At 38.3% G+C, this 19,635-nt stretch overlaps 1 protein-coding gene across 3 annotated transcripts in view; it reads left to right on the forward strand.

Annotated features, from left to right (window-relative positions):
• Positions 1-19,635, forward strand: part of ankrd28a (ankyrin repeat domain 28a) — a 53,141-nt gene that overhangs the window by 18,797 nt on the left and 14,709 nt on the right. For 2 of the 3 annotated variants that reach the window (XM_079828408.1, XM_079828407.1), the window contains exons 4-20: positions 39-109; positions 185-385; positions 5,853-5,940; positions 6,022-6,164; positions 7,119-7,331; positions 11,303-11,381; positions 11,459-11,573; positions 11,653-11,735; positions 11,860-11,923; positions 13,312-13,380; positions 14,709-14,849; positions 17,367-17,478; positions 17,567-17,593; positions 17,965-18,039; positions 18,159-18,360; positions 19,020-19,107; positions 19,190-19,307. In XM_079828408.1, the coding sequence (XP_079684534.1) occupies positions 39-109; positions 185-385; positions 5,853-5,940; positions 6,022-6,164; positions 7,119-7,331; positions 11,303-11,381; positions 11,459-11,573; positions 11,653-11,735; positions 11,860-11,923; positions 13,312-13,380; positions 14,709-14,849; positions 17,367-17,478; positions 17,567-17,593; positions 17,965-18,039; positions 18,159-18,360; positions 19,020-19,107; positions 19,190-19,307 (1,889 nt within the window). The remainder of the gene's footprint in view (positions 1-38; positions 110-184; positions 386-5,852; positions 5,941-6,021; positions 6,165-7,118; positions 7,332-11,302; positions 11,382-11,458; positions 11,574-11,652; positions 11,736-11,859; positions 11,924-13,311; positions 13,381-14,708; positions 14,850-17,366; positions 17,479-17,566; positions 17,594-17,964; positions 18,040-18,158; positions 18,361-19,019; positions 19,108-19,189; positions 19,308-19,635) is intronic. The other variant, XM_079828409.1, reaches the window with a different exon arrangement.

Raw genomic sequence — 19,635 nt, forward strand, 5'->3', positions numbered from 1 at the left:
TAATAACTGTCATTCATTTTGCATATCCTTTCTCTCAGGGGCGAGAGTAAATGCCAAAGATAATAAATGGCTCACTCCTCTTCACCGGGCGGTAGCTTCCTGTAGCGAGGTATGACACGTCGGAACGGCAAACATAAACAAACCCACGTTTTCAGGCTCATTAATGTCCTCTTTGTGTGTTCAGGAGGCCGTCCAGGTGTTGTTGAAGCACTCTGCGGACGTCAACGCGCGGGATAAGAGCTGGCAGACGCCGCTGCACGTGGCCGCGGCCCATAAGGCAGTGCGCTGCGCCGAGGCGTTAGTCCCATTGCTGAGCAACGTCAACATGTCGGACCGTGCCGGACGGACGCCTCTACACCACGCGGCCTTCAGCGGACACCTGGAGGTCAGACATTCACTCTCACGGCCGTTCCTCACACACATGCACGATATCTGTCTGTCATAGCAGAGGCTATGAGACCCGTTTACACACAGAGTGGAAGGAAAAGAGAAACATATCACAGACAAAAGACACATTCACACCAAGAGTCAAATAAGAAGGGTTGATCACTTGCTTTATTGCGAAATGCAGAAAAATATCTGATGAAAATTACACTCACGTTAATGCATTACACTACTGTTCACCAGATGATAGTCAGTAAGGACCAGTGTTGGGTGTAACTAGTTACTAAGTAAATGGTGACTGTAATCACCCCCCCCCCCCCCCTTTTTGAGAATAGACATGATGCACTATCCAAATTTAAATGATTGTAATTTCAAGAATGCTTTGGAATATAGACCTATGTTTGTAGACCTTAACTCGTAAGATTATTGCTGAAGCGAAAGCATGAAAAAGTGTAAGAAAAGTTATGGAAGTTTAAGTTTACTGTAAATTAAAAATAGTCAAGTCAACTTAATTTATATAGCGCTTTTAACAATGCAGATTGTTTCAAAGCAGCTTTACAGTGTAAAACAGGAAAATAATGCAGCATCATTTTATTCAGCCGTATAGCCGTTCTGGAGAAAACGCTGATGTCATCAGTTCATTTCAATTATCATACAGTGACAATGTGGGCTTTAGATCAGTAATTTAGTGTATATGGTTAATTTAGTTTAATAATTTGATTTATTTGGATATTTAGTTGAAAAATGTAGTGTCCCCAACTGAGCAAGCCAAGCCAGAGGCAACAGTGGCAAGGAAACTAAAACCCCATCAGGTGACCTAATGGAGAAAAATAAACTTTGGGAGAAACCAGGCTCAGTCGTGGCGCCAGTTCTCCTCTGGCCAATTAACAAACAGCGTATGATTATTATTCTGGCAACTTTACAGGGGTCAGAGGTCATAATAGATCGGAATATTCGAAAGATCGGAGGCAACACCAGGGACGGTTCTAGGATTTTCATTTTAGGGGGGCTTAGCCCCCAGTGAGGGTATTTTAGAGTCCAAATTGCGCTATTAACTAGTAGCTTACTAACATGCATATTCACAGGATGGCTGTTTAGTAATAGGCCCTACTTATAAAGTAGGTAATACTTATAAAGCTCCCCCGAGAAAATGTTTATTTCTCTGATCTACATATGTGCATTTTAAGATGTTCTGAAGGCCAACAAATTAGATAACAGTAGCTTGAAAACCATGTCAGTGGGCAGTAGATTATTTGTCTTTCTTATCTCCGCATCTCTTTTTTCTCTGTTTTTATCTTGCCCAGTCTCTTCCCGTCCTAACGCTGAGCTTTAACTGATATAGTTTTTCCATTTTCGTCAGAGAAGAAAGTAAATATGGTTTACATATTAACATACTGATATTTATTTGTTTTATGAATACTTTTCTTAGACACGTTAATTTACTGTTTATTAAAGTTTTAAGTTTATTAAATTAATTCACAAAATAAACACATTCATTACTAATCTTATGCCCAATACAGGCTGAAATAGCTGAGCTTTTTTATTTATTTACTGAAGGCTACAAATGGAATAATATTAATGTACAATATGTACACATTCATTATTAATCTTATGCCTAATCTGAAGAAAACGGTTTTGTTAATATTTCTTGTTTGTTAATTACATTATGAATCACATTGGCCTATTTTCAATTCAAATTGGCGAAATTAGACAAAAGTGTAGGCTATTAATTTGCCTGAATATTTTTGTCTTTGTTTAACATTTCTGACTTAAAGAAGCAGAGTCTTCGCTTACATTTCTCTCACTTGACGTCGAGTCGTGCTGCTAAAATTCGCTTTTAGCCTCGGCAGATTCTGTGTGAACATAAAGCCCGCCTACTCTGATTTGATTGGTTTTCTCGAATATTTTGACATTGACGAGCGATGACAGACCAATGAGGCTCAGATGAACACACACACCTCTGCTTCTGACATGCGCTCTGCTCGCCGCCGCTGCGGATTGAAGATTACGCAGACTAAAAGACGGGACGAAGCCGAAGCCTCTCGCCAGTTTCATATGCTTTAAAGGTTAATCACACATTTTTTAGGGGGGCTGGGCAGAAGTTAAGGGAGGCTGAAGCCCCCCTAAAAAGGGTCTAGAACCGCCCCTGGGCAACACGCAGGAGATGGGTTTATTGAGGATGATGTGTCGATTAAACAATTATTAAATAGGAATAATCGAAATATCAGAGTTATCATGCCGGAGACAGTTTATTAAGGATGCCGTATTGATTAAACAATTATTAAATTGCAATATTCTAAAGATCAGAGGCAACACGCCGGAGACGGGTTTATTGAGGATGACATGGATTTAACAATTATTAAATAGGGATATTCGAACAATCGGAGTCATCAAAAATACTGTACTAAATATTTTTAATTTGATATTATTTATAAATTTTTTTACTCTAAAATTACTATCATATCAAAGCCATATGTCTAATCAAGTTGTGTTCCAAATTTGAAGTTGAAGTTCACAAAAATTAAAGTTCCCATGAGATTTTGTTTAGGCGCTGTACCAAAGATAGCCACCGGGTGTCATCCACATTCCATTGATTTTTTTTTTTTTTTTCTGTAACAAATTACTACATTTCTGTGCAAATATCACTTCCATCACACAACCTTGAGACTCTTTCCGACAATCTGTTTTGTGAAGATTGGAATGGATTTTTATTATAAAGTACATAAAATACATTTTGTAATATGAAACATGACACCGCCCACTAGGGGGAGGAGCCGATTTCAAAACGGTTTTCACAGGATGAATTTTGAGTTGGTAAGCTTTCGAATGATACCTAATTTATGATAATTACTAAAATATATGATACGAAAAAAAAGAGATAAAAAAAAGAGCGCCAAGCATCCCGCCAGTGGGACAGTGATTTTAAGGGGGTTTTAATTACTTTTCCTTTGTAAAAGTAAAGTAAGGTATTACTCCTGTGTTTTTCTGTCATTAGTTACTTCTGATGTAATTGAACTAAATCAGGGGTTTTCAAACTTTATGATGCCAAGGACTTCCAAATAAGATGAATCTTTTATGAGGGATACCCTTCCTAAAATATATTTTTATGTATGAAAACACATTCAAATTGTTAGATAAATAGTAAGTGTGGCATTATAAATACAACGTATTGTTTCCAAACTTAAATTGGTTATACTTAATGTTTGATGTTAAACCTGAAGAACATTTTCAATTAAAAATTATTTATATAAGCAACTTTCACAATAAATGTATATAAGCAGCTCACACACTGCGTTAAGAATATCGCCTTACAACCCAGTGAGAAAGATAAAGGAGACTAGAGTGAGAATAACTCACTAGAAGGATACAAAGCAAACATACACATTTCTGGAAAGTATGTATACGGCTTTGTCTTTTTATTCTCTGAACTTTTCTGTGGACCCCTTAGAACCATCTGGAGGACGGTTTGAAAACCCCTGAACTAAATACTGTACTGAATAGTAGTGGAATTAAAATCAAAATGTAATTTTTAATGCATGTTTTTATGTATCCTTCTCACATTTGTAATAGTTTGGTCAGTTAATAAGAATAATTCATGTAGTTTTATATTATGTATTTGAAGGAATTAAAAGAGCGTTTCATGTCGATCCTTGAATCACTGAGCTAGGCGAGGTTGATACAGGATTTAAAGAAGTAATAAGTAATTAAATACTTTTTGGAGAGAGTGTTTTGTACAGTAATCTAATTATACTTTTAAAGATATAATTAGTAACTAGTAATGAATTATAATTTTTTTAATAGTAACTTACCCAAAACTGGGAAGGACACATTAAATTGTTCAAAAGTGACAGTAAAATCATTTATAATGATTCTAAATAAATGCTGTTCTTTGGAACTTTCTATTCATCAAAGATTCCTGAAGAAACGTATTATGGTTTCCACAGCACGGCTGTTTTCAACATTGATAATAATCATAAATGTTTCTGAAGAACAGCAATGTTTCTAGAATGATTTCTGAAGGATCATGTGACACTGAAGACTGGAGTAATGATGATAAACTCAGCTTTGATCACAGGAATAAATTACATTTTAATATATATTCACATAGAAAACAGTTATTATAAATTGTAATAATATTTTACATTTTTACTGTATTTTTGCAGCCTTGGTGAGCAGAAGAGACTTGGACATTTTTTTAAATCATACTGACACCAAACTTTTGTACGCTGGTGTATATTTATATTTCCAAACAAAGTCAGAACATCTTAAAAGTCATGTGATCCAAGACTAGTTGACACAGAACTAATCAATTAGTTTGCTTTTTGCTCCACTTTGTCCTTTATATCTTCTTTCTACACTGAGATCAACAGATGGAGGTCTGTCTAGAATGCCGCTAGCGGACCCATGACCCAAGAGCTGATATATTATTGATCAGTTTTGTTTTTTTTAGGCCGAATAGGGAAAAACAACCAGGGCTGTGTCTGAAATCGCCCCCTATTCCCTTAAAGGGTTAGTTCACCCAAAAATGAAAATTAGCCCATGATTTACTCACCCACAAGTCATTGTATATGACATTCTTCTTTCAGACGAATAAAAGTTATATTAAAAAAGTCCTGGCTCTTCAAAGCTTTATAATGGGAGTGACTTGCTGGGTAATTTATGAAGTCCATAAAAGTGCATCTATCCATCATATAACTGCTCCACACAGCTCTGGGGGGTTAATAAAGGCCTTCTAAGAGGCCAAATATCAAAAAGTGTGTAAGACAAATATCCATATTTAAAACTTTATAGACTTAAATAATTAGCTTCCAGCGGAAAGCCGTACGCAAATCAACTTGCGCTTAGACCATTTACTAACCTTTTAAATAGGGCACTATTTGAGGGGACAACCATTTCCAAAACCACAGTGGACCTTATCAAGTGCAACCATAATGTACCACAATAACAGGTGTACAACCGATGTGTGCTCAACGGCTAGAGAATACCCATAATGCACTGTGAGGGTCTTGCTGCAGAAGATGGCACCACAGCTTAATCATCTATCCATGCATTATCCAAACCGCTTGTCCAATGTGTGCACAGTGTAATATTATACAGGTATAAAGTCCTTTTTAGTTGATGATTACGTTGTTTAGTGAAGGTTTATACATGCTAGTTTCCATGACCGAGTTCAAGATGGTTTCATTACTACTGGAGCTGCCAGTTTGCTAAGTTTAAAAATGATTATTAAACAGGAAACACAAACTATGCAAAAGCGGCACATTCAGTGTGCTAATTCACTCACTCCTTCAAGTGGACTATATTAGTGGAGTAATGTAGGGAATAGTGAATGCGATTTCGAACTCAGCTCAGGTCTCCAAATGAACGTATTCTATTGAAACATATGTGGATTTTAATTCATACTTCCCATTTTGACTCTTGCATAAATTCTGACCTATGTGTAATATCTAGTTCCTCTGTCATTGCAGATGGTTCAGTTGCTCGTGTCCAGAGGTGCAAACCTCAACGCTTTTGATAAGAAGGACAGACGAGCCGTTCACTGGGCCGCATACATGGGTGAAAAACATCAACATCAGTACAAACAGAAAACATGTTTCTGTCATTGATCTGAACTCACTCGCTCCCTCTCTGTCTCAGGTCATTTAGAGGTCATGAAGTTACTGGTGTCTCATGGTGCTGAGCTGTGCTGTAAGGATAAGAAATCATACACTCCGCTTCACGCCGCGGCCTCCAGTGGAATGATCAATGTGGTCAAATACCTGCTCAATCTGGGTGTTGACGTAAGTAAGCTCCGCCCATACGCACATACAACTCCGCCCCTTGGTCTTCATGTGAACTGACACATTCAGTATGTATGGCCAAAGCTACACATGTTCAAATAGCCTACACAAGATACATGCAAACATTCACATTGTTATTTTTCTCAAATTATAAAACAATTTTAAGGGGTTCGATGAGAAATTGAATTTGCCTTGATCTTTTGTCATATAAATGTGCTTTGTACCATTAAATCATCCTGCAAGTTTCATAGCTTTCATAGTTTCATCATAAATATAGCATTTATTTAACCAATCCCAGCGTCGGAAACAAGTGGTTGGTTTATGTATCCGTCGGAGGATCATTATGTTTGTTCAGAGTTTTGACTGCAGATTTTATAATGGAGAGTTTGCACAGAAACTTTTGTTGAAAGGTAAAACAGCCGACTGTTTCTGACAGCAGCTGCATCACAAACCGCAAGTAAATGATTTCATAATGCATAATGCTTTTTATATGGACGTTAGCCAATCATAACAGTGGCCATTTACTGACAAGCCTTAAACGAGCCACGCCTTAAAAACAGCAAAACTTTATTAACAGTACAAGGGAACTTCAAGCAACATATTAAAATAATTTAACCCATTTAAATCATCTACTGTAAGGTAGATAATGTTCAGTTGTAAAAGGATATATAGTAATTAATATTTTAGTCATCCAACAGGAAGATGCTACCGCCATTTAATGTAATATAATATAATAATAAATATATTCAGCAGACTATATTAAATATATTATACTATATTATTGGCATTTAAGAACTGTTTAATTATGATTGTATTTACGCAATCTGCATTAATCTGATTCTGCACCAAGGCTGCATTTGTTTGATCAATACAGTAAAACTGTAATGTGAAATATTATTACATAAAATAACTGTTGAACCATTAAGCAAATGATCTGTCTCTCTTTGTCTTCAGATCAACGAGCCGAACGCGTATGGAAACAGTCCTCTGCACTTGGCGTGTTTTAACGGGCAGGACGTGGTGGTGAACGAGCTGATAGAAGCAGGGGCTGATGTCAATCAGGTGAATGAGAAGGGCTTCTCGCCGCTGCACTTCACCGCTGCCTCCCGCCAGGGGGCGCTGTGCCTGGAGCTGCTCATGGCCAACGGCGCCAACCTCAACAGCAAGGTCAGTTAGGGCCGGTTCCCACAGATCTTGTTTTTCTGGTTAAAAACTTGAGACGCTAGGTCGAGACTTGCATTTTTAACTTATTTTAATTTGAGCGCCACGTTTTTAGAATGTTGTGCATGAGATGCTGCAAAAGTCGAACACGTCTGTCTAGTGTACACAAAAAAAGGTTCTATATGGCACTAAAAGTGGTTCTTTGTCGTAATCATAGGGGAACCACTTTTGGTGCTATATAGCACCATATCTTAACATGTTCTGTATATGGTAGCGGTGCTATATAGCACCTCAGCCAAAGAACCGGTGAAGAACCGATGAAGAACCGCTGAAGAACCACTGAAGCACCAAGATTGGTGCTATACAGCACTTTAAAAGGTTCCCCTATGATTACGAGCCAAGAACCACTTTTAGTGCTATATAGAACCTTTTTTTTTAGAGTGTAGTTGAATGAAAATGTCCTAATAATTTACTCACCCCCATCTCATCCAAGATGTTCATGTCTGTCTTTCTTCAGTCGAAAAGAAATTACGTTTTTTGAGGAAAACATTCCAGGATTTTTCTCCACATAATGGACTTCAATGGCAACCAACGGTTGAAGGTCCAAATCAATGCAGTTTCAAAGGAAGGGCTTCAGAGGCTCTGCACGATCCCAGACGAGGAATAGGGTCTGATCTAGACAAACCATCTGTCATTTAAAAAAAAAAAAAAAAAAATTATATACTTTTTAACCACCAATGCTCGACTTTGATGTTCTGCATTTGCACGACGTATGACATCATCACGTCAGAAAGGTCACGCGTAACACATGTGGAAGTACTGACCCAGTGCTGAAAAAGTCCATCTCATGTCCTCCTCCAACTTCAAAATCATCCAAAATCGTTGTTTTACCTTTATTTTTGTAAAGGGCGTTTGATTTAGTCTTTGCACGCTTGTTTTAACACTGGGTCGGTACTTTCACCTAAACATAAGCGTGTGACCTTTCCAACGTGACGACGTCATACCTCGTGCAAAAGCAGAACACCGAAGTCGAGCATGATTGCATCAGACCCTATTCCTCGTCTGGGATTGATTTGGACCTTCAACCGTTGGTTCCCATTGAAGTCCATTATGTGGAGAAAAATCCTGGAATGTTTTCCTCAAAAAACGTAATTTCTTTTCGACTGAAGAAAGAAAGACATGAACATCTTGGATGACATGGGAGTGAGTAAAATATCAGGACATTTTCATTTTGAAGAGAAATAATCCTTTAATAATTAATAATGCAATAACTTGAAATGGAAAAGTGAAATGGCAGACGAGGAAAGCAAAACAAGAAAGTCTATTTGTTCATATGATTAAATGCAATATACAGAAAACTGTCTGATGGTATACATTTCACTCATGTTAATGCACTGATAATAGCTATGATTTCCATACAAAGTTTACTTCATTGCAAAATTGGAATATCGTATGAAACATTTGCAAGTAAAGCAGCGTTTCCCTCCCATGTGTTCAAGAGAACAAAATCGTCACTTCCTGGGAAATTGGAGCAAAATATCGGTAATAAAAAAAACGGAAGTGGCTGCAATTGGTGAAGAAACTGACTCTTTTTTTCGTGCATTAATAACTTGCGTCTTTGAGTGTCAGACAAGGCGCAATAAACGCTCTCATGTTCTCTTGCGCTCCAATGCTAGTGTTTACACAAGACAAAATCATTTTGAGGACAGACTTTGGCTCAGGCGTTTCAGAAACACCAAACTAACATTTGAAAAACCCCAAAAAATTGAGGTAATCAGTTACATCAAAATGTTCAAGTTAAGAAAGTCAAAGTTTAAGTAAGTAGAACCGGCAGATTTTTAAATTGCTCTTAACTTGAAATATTTGAGTTAGCTAATTTATACATTTAACTTAAAATTATCATGTAATCCCAACTTAAAGGTCCCATGGCATGAAATTTTCATTTTATGAGGTATTTCCACATTAATATGAGTTCCCCTAGCCTGAATATTGTCCCCAAGTGGATAGAAATGTTGATCGGTGTAAAACCGAGTTCTGGCTGTCTTTCTCTGCCTTTGAGAAAATGACAGGCCAGACGAGCCAATCCTGAAGCCTCCTGGTTTGACGTCCAAGCAGGAACGGTTTCCTCCCTTTCCTCCGCCCAGAGAATCTGGCACGCCCATGCAAACACTCGAGATCATTAACGTTACTTGTGAACGAGTGAACGCTGGCAGTTTCTCAGTGTTTGGATGTACAAATGAAAACAGAAGTCTTTCTTCAGTTCCTTCTGATCTGTGATCATTGATTTCTTATGTGTAGCTTTTTATTTATTATTTGTGGACACGCAGCGGCTTCTCTCTCTCCCGACAGAACGGTGTTTTCGTGTTTTATATCTTGTGAGTCAGTGTTTTGTACGTCCTCGTCGCGTCTATCTGTTCTAAAATGTGCATACAGTCTTTTCTGTTTAACATCAGCAGTAACATCTTTAGAGATAAACCTCACACACGCCGAAGCTCGGCCTTCAACATCCCCGACCCCCAGTACTGCATCTGGCCCACAGCGGAGGCACCAAACGCGGCGTGAGATTAAGCAGAAGGAGGGTAAGCGTGAGGGTATCTGGGCTAGGCTAGCCAGCTTTCCCCACAATAAACTGGATTACATTCGATTACTGCTGTTGTGTCTTTGTTTGCGCTGTGTAAGTTACTCAATGCGCATCACTGACGCTATTCATATGATTGGAACATATCTAGAAATAATGCTTTAATCAAACTTACTAACTCGTTCATCTCGCTGTAATGGTACATTGCATGTGTTACAAAGTTGGTAGAATAATGATGAAGAGGACTCGGTGTGACTGGGACTCGTGTTTATTCAGAACTCTCAGATACAAACACAATAAACTCGCGCTGACAGACAACGCTCTCATAACTCAGTAGTTACTATAAATAACTTTGTTAGCAATCGCTCCGTCTCCGTGATGTCCGGTTCGCGAACGAATCATTCTTTTGAATCGGTTCTTTTTAGTGAACCGAACCAGTTCACCAAATCGGACTGAATCGTTCTAAACGGTTCGCGTCTCGAGTCAGCGCTGATCCATAATTTACTAACTTTCTGACATGAGTGACAGCCCCTCTGAATAGAAATAAACTAATAACCTGAAGTATATGCTAGTAACTACAACAGTTCACCCTGAACTGAGACATGCTGAGAGAACTGATGTGAAGTGAACACAGGTCCATCTGTCTCTGGCAGACTCGTGCCTGCTCGTGCCTCGTTAAACCACGCCCCCTCCGCTCATTTAAAATGCAAAGATGTCAGCCAATCACAACAGTGGGCGTTTTTCCTGAAGTCTCACAGCAGACACGCCTCTTGAAGCAGGGCAGTCAGCCACAGGGCAAACAGCAGTATAGAAAAAATGCCTTTTATTTCTAAATTATGACATTTTATGATGTAAAAATCATACTAACAATATAAGTACACCTCAGGAAACACTATAAAATAATAGAAAAATGCCATGCCATGGGACCTTTAAATATTTTAAGTTGGGGAAACTTTGCTAGCTAATTAAAAAAAACATAACAGAAACTCTTAAATACTACTAAATCTCCCACGTAACATTAATCTTGCCCCAAAAAAAAACATTATATAACACTTTATTTTACATTAACTCTTCCTTTCGTGTGCCATGGCAAAGCATGCTGGGAAATAGAAATCCCAGCCCAGTTTCAGTTCAATTTAAATCTAAATGAAAATAAGTTCATAAAACTCAAAACAATTAAACAAATCAGATTTACTTAAAATGTGTCAGTTTGAGAACTCAAAAGAAAAAGAAAGTTCTAAATACTCAGAAAAGTTAATTTGATTGAACTCATTTGTTTACTCTACTCAAACCAAATAATTATTTTGAGCATTAGGGTTAACAGTGTAAAGTGTGGGGTCAGTAAGATTTATTTCAGAAAAACAAATAATTTATAATAGTAAAATATCATCTTTTCCAGAGTAAAGATGGGAAAACTCCTCTCCACATGGCGGCCATTCACGGGCGATACTCCAGATCACAGGCCATCATTCAGAACGGTGAGTGTGTTATTCTGCCCGTTTCAAGTTTGTCTTCCTCTCCAGTTTCTCCTCATCCTCTGTTTTCTGGTTTGTAGGCTCCGAGATCGACTGCGTGGATGAGAACGGAAACTCTCCGCTTCATATAGCGGCTCGCTACGGCCACGAGCTGCTCATCAACACTCTCATAACGAACGGTGCGGATACGGCAAAGTGAGTGACAGGACGTGTGTTTGCACAGTTAACGCCTGATTTATGAGCTCATGCTGATCATGTGACTCCGCCTCTGTAGGCGGGGCATCCACGGCATGTTCCCGCTGCATCTGGCGGCGCTGAGCGGATTTTCAGACTGCTGCCGGAAACTGCTCTCCTCAGGTGAATCACATTTATGTTCATCCAGGCCTATAAAACTGATTCCGTGGTATGAAACTATCTTGTCCCTTTTCTCAGGGAAGTGCATTTGTGTACTGCTCTTGACAACGTTTATCTGTTGCTTCAGGTTTTGACATCGACACTCCGGATGACTTTGGCAGGACGTGTTTGCATGCGGCCGCTGCAGGAGGGTCAGTCACACCACTACTGCCAGTGTAAATTTTCGTTGACGAATAATTTTCGTCAACAACCTTTTTTCACTGACGAAAACGAGACGATAACGAAATAAAAACTAGTGTTGGATGACAAAAACTATGACACAAACTTGCTGTCATTTTCGTCAACAAATAAAAACGAGACGAAAATGTTAGGGAGGGTCGATTAGGGAAGAGATCCAGTCAGAAATGATGTCCTGTGTAACAAATGCGCACATTTGATTTGAACTGATCTAACCGCTGGAAAACACACGGCCTACAGGCTCACGCATCCCCAATCCAGCGCTCCAGAGCGGCTCACAGTCAATGAATAACACACATTTATGCCAGGCAATTGTTTATGAACTAATGCTAATGAATAATGATTATGTTTACTTTACGATATTTATATAGTAATATGTTTTAGACGGTTTGTAACAATGCATATTTGATCTCCCTCATCTGAACTTGAATGAGCAGGTTTTTTTTTAAATTTTTTTTATTATTATACTTTCAAAATTACAGAATTCAATAGCAACACATTTATGCATTTTTCAAGTATACAATGAAAGAAGAATAGTTAAAATAAAAACAAAACAAAAACACATAACAAAAAACAAAATGAGCAGCTGCAACTGCAACAGAGGCATAAACATTTCAAAATAAGAGTCCCGGTGTATTTCGAGCTTGTTTATCATTAAAAGTCACGCATTATATATTTGTTTTTGGTTACACAATAAACTGTATTTAATTGAATTCCCATTTAGTTTATAGTCAGGAGGAAAGACCAGTATTTGACACATATTCAATAAAGTATCAGGGTTATAATAGCTAACTAAAACCATTAAAAAAAAAACGTAATTCTTGAAATTAAATTAATGTTAACTGGAATTAAAAAAAATAAATAAACAAACTTATTTGAAGCTTTAGCTTAACCTGATATGGCCTACTGACTAAAACAGAAATACAAAGTTATAAAAACTATATAGATGTTTTTAAAAAACAGACAAAAAAATTAATTGAGCTCTTTCGTGTATTTTAACAAAATAACAAAATTATGTCAAAATGTCAGTTTAAGTGACAGTCGGTTATGTAATGGTTAAATGCTTAATGTATTACAATTGAACTAAACTCATTAGATTTTAGGAGACTAAATCTACTGTAGATTTAAAACTAGACTAAAACTAAAAACAATTCAGGTGACTAAAATATGACTAAAACTAAAAGGCATTTTAGTCAAAAGACTATGACTAAAACTAAATCAAAATTTGCTGTCAAAATTTACACTGGCTGCTGCTTCTCTCGGATTGGCTCATCAGCGACCCCCTGTGGCCTTGATGCTTAATTGTCCTGTTCATTTGATCGTCTCTCCTTCTTTTCTCCAGGAATCTGGAGTGTTTAAATCTGTTGCTCAACACAGGTGCGGACTTTAACAGGAAAGACAGATTTGGGAGGTGAGTTTTATTAGATCTGGGGTCTCTAAACTTAGTCCTAGAGGTCCACTGTCCTGCAGAGTTTAGCTCCAAGCCCAAATAAACACACATGGCCCTAGTTAGACACTGATTAGCTGATTCAAGTGTGTTTAATTGGCGTTGGAGCTAAACTCTGCAGGACAGTGGCCCTCCAGGGCTGAGGTTGGAGATTTCTGCATTAGTTGGTCACATTTATACATTTAACTTAAAATATTTAAGTTAAGATTACATGATAATTTTAAGTAGTGGAAACTTAAACCTCAAAATCAGAAGAAAATCAAAAGGTGTGTGTGTGTGTGTGTGTGTGTGTGTGTGTGTGTGTGTGTGTGTGTGTGTGTGTGTGTGTGTGTGTGTGTGTGTGTGTGTGTGTGTGTGTGTGTGTGTGTGTGTGTGTGTGTGTGTGTGTGTGTGTGTGTGTGTGTGTGTGTGTGTGTGTGTGTGTGTGTGTGTGTGTGTTTCTGAAAGAGGCTGCATTTATTTGATCAAAAATGCAGTAAAAACTGTAATGTGAAATATTATTGTAATTTAAAATAACTGTCTTCTATATGTATGTATGTATGTATATATATATATATATATATATATATATATATATATATATATATATATATATATATATATATATATATATATATATATATATATATATATATATATATATATATATATATATATTAGTAAAATGTAATTTATTCCCGTGATCATAGCTGAATTTTCAGCATTATTACTCCAGTCTTCAGTGTCACATGATCCTTCAGAAATCATTCTAATATGATGATTTGCTGCTCAATATTTTAGTATATAATATGGTAGTTTGTCATATTTATATTTATAATGTGGGTAACACTTTTTGTTTAGGGTCAAATTCTCACTATTAACTAGTTGCTTATTATTAGCATGCATAATACTAAGAAATGGCTGCTTATTAATACTTATAAAACACATATTAATGCCTCATTCTGCATGACCATATTCTACATCCCTTAATCTAAACGTAACAACTACCTTACTAACTATTAATACGCAGTAGTTAGGAGGTTATTGAGGCAAAAGTCATAGTTAATAGTGTGAATTGGACCCTAATTTAAAGTGTGACTATAATGTCTGTATATATATATATATATAAAATTAATATTTGTTTTTCCCATTTTGGGTTGAAATATGAGCCAGACTTGTTGTGGACAGTCTGCACAGCCTGGGATTTACTGTATATTCTCCTCCAGATTCCCATCACAGTGATAAAAAGAGATTACAGGAATCCTGCAGGAGGAATGTGGTCATCATGTATGATTTATCGCTCTCTCTCTCAGGACGGCGCTGCATTACGCCGCTGCTAACTGTAACTATCAGTGTCTGTTTGCTCTGGTGGGCTCCGGGGCCAGTGTGAATGAGCGGGACGTCAGGGGCTGCAGTCCACTGCACTACACGGCTGCGGCCGACTCAGACGGCAGGTGAGTGGCCGAGAGATGGACACAAACACACTGTCATTCATCACACTGGAAAAACGGAAGGTCGAGTCAAGTGCACTGCATTGTGGGATACGGTATTTTAAGTAATGTGCTCTAGCTGCACATACTGTATCAGCAAACGTAGGGTATTTCAGGCACACAGAAAATGTGTTTGCTGTGCACGGATACTACATACTACTTTATTTCACAAATATGAACTGTGTCATTTCGGAAGTATTTTTTTCCATTCATTTTTACCATAGGGATTTAAAAAACATCTTTAAGCGTTAATAGCCATGAACCAAACCAACCAGCTATGAGGAGAATTGCAACATTAAAAAAACTTTCGATTTTTGAAGCAGAATAGTTTTTGAAAATCTGTGAAAAGAATGTGTACTTCATGGCTTTAGTGAGGTAAGGAACTACAATCCCATGTAGCATTGTGCATGACTAAATCAAATTAGAAACAATGGTAATATATAAAACGATTCATTTTAAAGTTGTTGATTACTTCCGTCGAAACATTTTAAATGTATTGCTAAATCAGAATATACACTATATTGGGACACCCCTCCATGGCCACAGGTGTATAAATCAAGCACTATGCATGCAGAAGCTTCTACACACATGTGAAAGAATGGGCCGCTCTCAGGAGCTCAGAGAACTCAGTTGCCACCTGTGCAATAAGTCCATTCATGAAATTTCATCACTACTAAATATTCCACGCTCAACTGTTAGTGGTGTTATAACAAAGTGGAAGCAATTGGGAACAACAGCAACTCAGACACGAAGTGATAGGCCACGTAAAATCACAGAGCGGGGTCAGCAAATGCTGAGGGTCACAGTGTACAGAAGTTGCCAACTTTCTGCAATCAATAGCTACAGTCCTCCAAACTTCATGTGGCCTTCAGATGAGCTCAAGAACAGTGTGTAGAGCTTCATGGAATGGGTTTCCATGGCCGAGCAGCTCACCCAAGCCTTACATCACCAAAGCGTGGGATGCAGTGGGGTAAAGCACGCCGCCACTAGACTCTAGAGCAGTGGAGATATGTTCTCTGTAGTGACCAATCGCGCAATCTGTCTGGCAATCCCATGGACGAGTCTGGGTTTGGTGCTTGCCAGGAGAACGGAACTTGCCTGACTGCAATGTGCCAAGTGTAAAGTTTGGTGGAGGGGGGATTATAGTGTGGGGTTGTTTTTCAGGGGTTGGGCATGGCCCGTTAGTTCCAGTGAAAGGAACTCTTAATGCTTCAGCACACCAAGACATTTTTCACAATTTCATGCTCCCAACTTTGTGGGAACAGTTTGGGGACGACCCCTTCCTGTCCCAACTTGACTGACCAATGCACAAAGCGTCGCTCCATAAAGACATGGATGAGCGAGTTTGGTGTGGAGGAACTGGACTGGCCTGCACCTCAACCCCTGACCTCAACCCGATAGAACCCGACCTTTGGGATGAATTAGAGCGGAGACTGAGAGCCAGGCCTTCTCGTCCAACATCAGTGCCTGACCTCACAAATGCGCTTCTATAGAAGAATGGTCAAAAATGCCCATAAACACACTCCTAAACCTTGAGGAAAGCCTTCCCAGAAGAGCTGAAGCTGTTAGAGCTGTGAAGGGTGGGCCGACTCCATATTAAACCCTACGGATTAAGAATGGGATGTCATTAAAGATGATGTGCATGTAAAGGCAGACGTCCTAAAACTTTTGGCAATATAGTGTATATATGAATATTTAAGTATTTTGAGAGTGTATGGAGATAGACTTGATTACGTCATTCAAAGCATTACCTCAGAGTTCTATGGAGTTCAACAGTTCCCGCCCCCTTTTTTAACCAAGCCAACCAGCTACAAGGTGAATTATAACATTACAAACTTTGATTTGAAGCAAAAACGTTTTGAAAAACGGACAAAAAGATAAAAGTAAAATACAGTGTACTTAAGTTTTAGCGAGGGAAAGAACCACAATCCCATGAAGCATTGCAAACACCATAATTGAATTAAAAACAATGAAGAAATATTAAACTTCTCATGTACACATTTTTTAAAATTAAGTTTATTGCAAGCATCATGGGTAATGTAGTTGCTTCTGCTATTAAATATTGAAATAATGTGGGCTGGCGGCTTCAGCAGAAGAAAATACTCTAGATTTCTCAACCTCGTAGCTCACGGTAGGTCTGTCTTTAAAGGTTATTGTTCAAAATCAATTTCACTATGGAGAAAATGAATGCCGTTTTTACTTCTGGAACCCAAATGTTGCACTCGATTGGCTCAGTTTGCTCACCATGACTCTGATTGGTGGAATTGTCTGTGCAGCATCATGGGTAATGTAGTTGTTCACCACAAATTCCACTGCTAAGCATGATTAGCCTATTTAAAAAATAATGTGAAATAACACCACAGAGCTCAAAGTAGGTCTGTCTTTAAAAATGTACAAGTTATCATTAAAAATCAATTTGTCTATGGAGAAAATGAATGTAGTTTTGCTTCCGACTGTTGCTGATCTCTCTCTGTCTGTCAGGTGTCTGGAGTATCTGTTGAGGAATGATGCGAATCCAGGTCTCAGGGATAAAGACGGATACAGCGCTGTTCACTACGCTTCAGCTTACGGTCACCGAGTGTGTCTGGAGCTGGTTAGTACATCTCCTCATCTAAACACAGTGAGCTTAATACACTCAACACTGCTCTGTCTTCAGGGTTTGTCTCCGTTTTCTTTTGTAGATCGCCAACGAAACGCCATTGGATGTGGTGAGTTTAAATCTGTGTTTCTGTGTGAATTGAACACAATGACACACAATCTGGCCAGTGCTGCCCTCTAATGGCCACATGAGTTCAAAATTAACCCTGGGAACTGTATTCTTATTATGTTTGATTTATCAGCATGAAGAAAAAACATTTCTATCAAAATGTAAAACCGGTCTCCTTCAAAACCATTTTCCTATATAATAATAATAAAATAGCTTAACATTTCATGGTCCAATGATCTCATAAATTCCTGTCCATATTTTTCTGAATATTGTTGAACTCTAAATTGCATGCATTGTGAATGACATTTCATGTCCTCAAGTATAAAAAAATGCATATTTTTCATAAAGCTATGAATGTATGTATATTTTCAGCTGATGGACACGTCTGCATCAAGCATCTTACACGACACAGACGTCCAGCCTCCCATCAGCCCTTTACACTTAGCGGTGAGTTACAGGAAATGATTTAAATTTATTTTTATACACTAGATTGTAAGTGTGTTGAGTAAAATAATGACATTTGAAAACTGAAGTGTATGTGTGTGTGCGTGTGTGTGTTTTGCCAGGCATATCACGGTCACCACCATGCTCTTGAGGTTCTGGTCCAGTCTCTGCTGGATCTGGACGTGAGGACTCCTCAAGGTCACACAGCTCTGAGTCTGTCTGCGTTTAAGGGTCACGTGGAGTGTGTGGACATTCTCATCAATCAGGGCGCGTCAATGCTGCTGAAGGACTACACACACAAGAGAAGCGCCGTACACTCCGCAGGTCAGCAACACACACTCACTTACATACTCACTCTCATACTTATACACTCACACTTACACATGCTAAAGACATCCGACACTAGTCACAGCCTGATCACCTGATGCATATTATGCACAATTGACTGGCTTTGCTAGTTGATGAATTGGGAAATATTACAGGTTAGCAACATTACATCTTATTACATATACAGGTTTGTTTGAGGCACTTAGTAGCTAATTTATGAGATTTACCATTCAAAATTTGGGATCTATAAGATTTTTTTGGTTTTTGAAGTCTCGTCTGCTCACCAAGGCTGCATTTATTTGATCAAAAATACATTAAAATCAGTAATATTGTGAAATATTATTACTTTTTTAAAGAACTGTATTCTGTGTAAATATATAGTAAAGTGTAATTTATTCCTGTGATCAAAGCTGAATTTATCATCATTACTCCAGTCTTCAGTGTCACATGATCCTTCAGAAATCATTCTCATATGCTGATTTGATCAATGTTGAAAACAGTTGCTGCTTCATATTTTTGTAGAAACATTTTATTTTTTAGGATTCTTTGATGAATGGAAAGTTCGTAAGAACAGCATTGACTGAGACTGATGGTACATGAGCTGATGTGTCAGATCAGATATTTTAATGTGTATGTTTGATTGTGTCCATCTGCAGCCATGAACGGTCACTCTGAGTGTTTGCGTCTGCTCGTCCATAACGCCGATCAGCAAACAGCCGTCGATATACGTGATGGAAATGGACAGTGAGTTTCAGGGCTTCTGTATGCTTGAATACTGTCTGTCTGGTGAATTGGTTGATTGTGAATTGGGTGTTGTTGTTGTCAGGACTCCTCTGATGTTAGCGGTTCTGGGCGGACACACAGACTGTGTGTATCTTCTGTTGAGTAAAGGAGCCAGTGTGGAGGCCAGAGATAAATGGGGCAGGACGGCCCTTCACCGCGGGGTCAGTCACACGCATGCACACACCGTGTCTCAATGGAGAAATATGCCTTCATCTATACAGGGCTTGACTTTTTCGCTACCCGGCCACTGTTGCTACTAGTTCATATTATCTTATAATGTGGCAGCAGGAATATTAGGCTGCTGTCACTTTAAGATCTGACGCACGGATCAAATATACTGTTGCACATGCGTTTTATTTCTCAGCTGTTTACATTCACTTAAAACAGAACTGACTGTGTTTACATGAATACTCGCCAAGGCATTTTGGCACTGTTTTGTGTTTCACTGTTTAAGTGCAATAAGCAGCAGAAAATAACAAAATTTAGTCT

Source organism: Gobio gobio (genome assembly GCF_949357685.1).
Source record: "Gobio gobio genome assembly, chromosome: 11".
Classification (NCBI taxonomy): Eukaryota; Metazoa; Chordata; class Actinopteri; order Cypriniformes; family Gobionidae; genus Gobio; species Gobio gobio.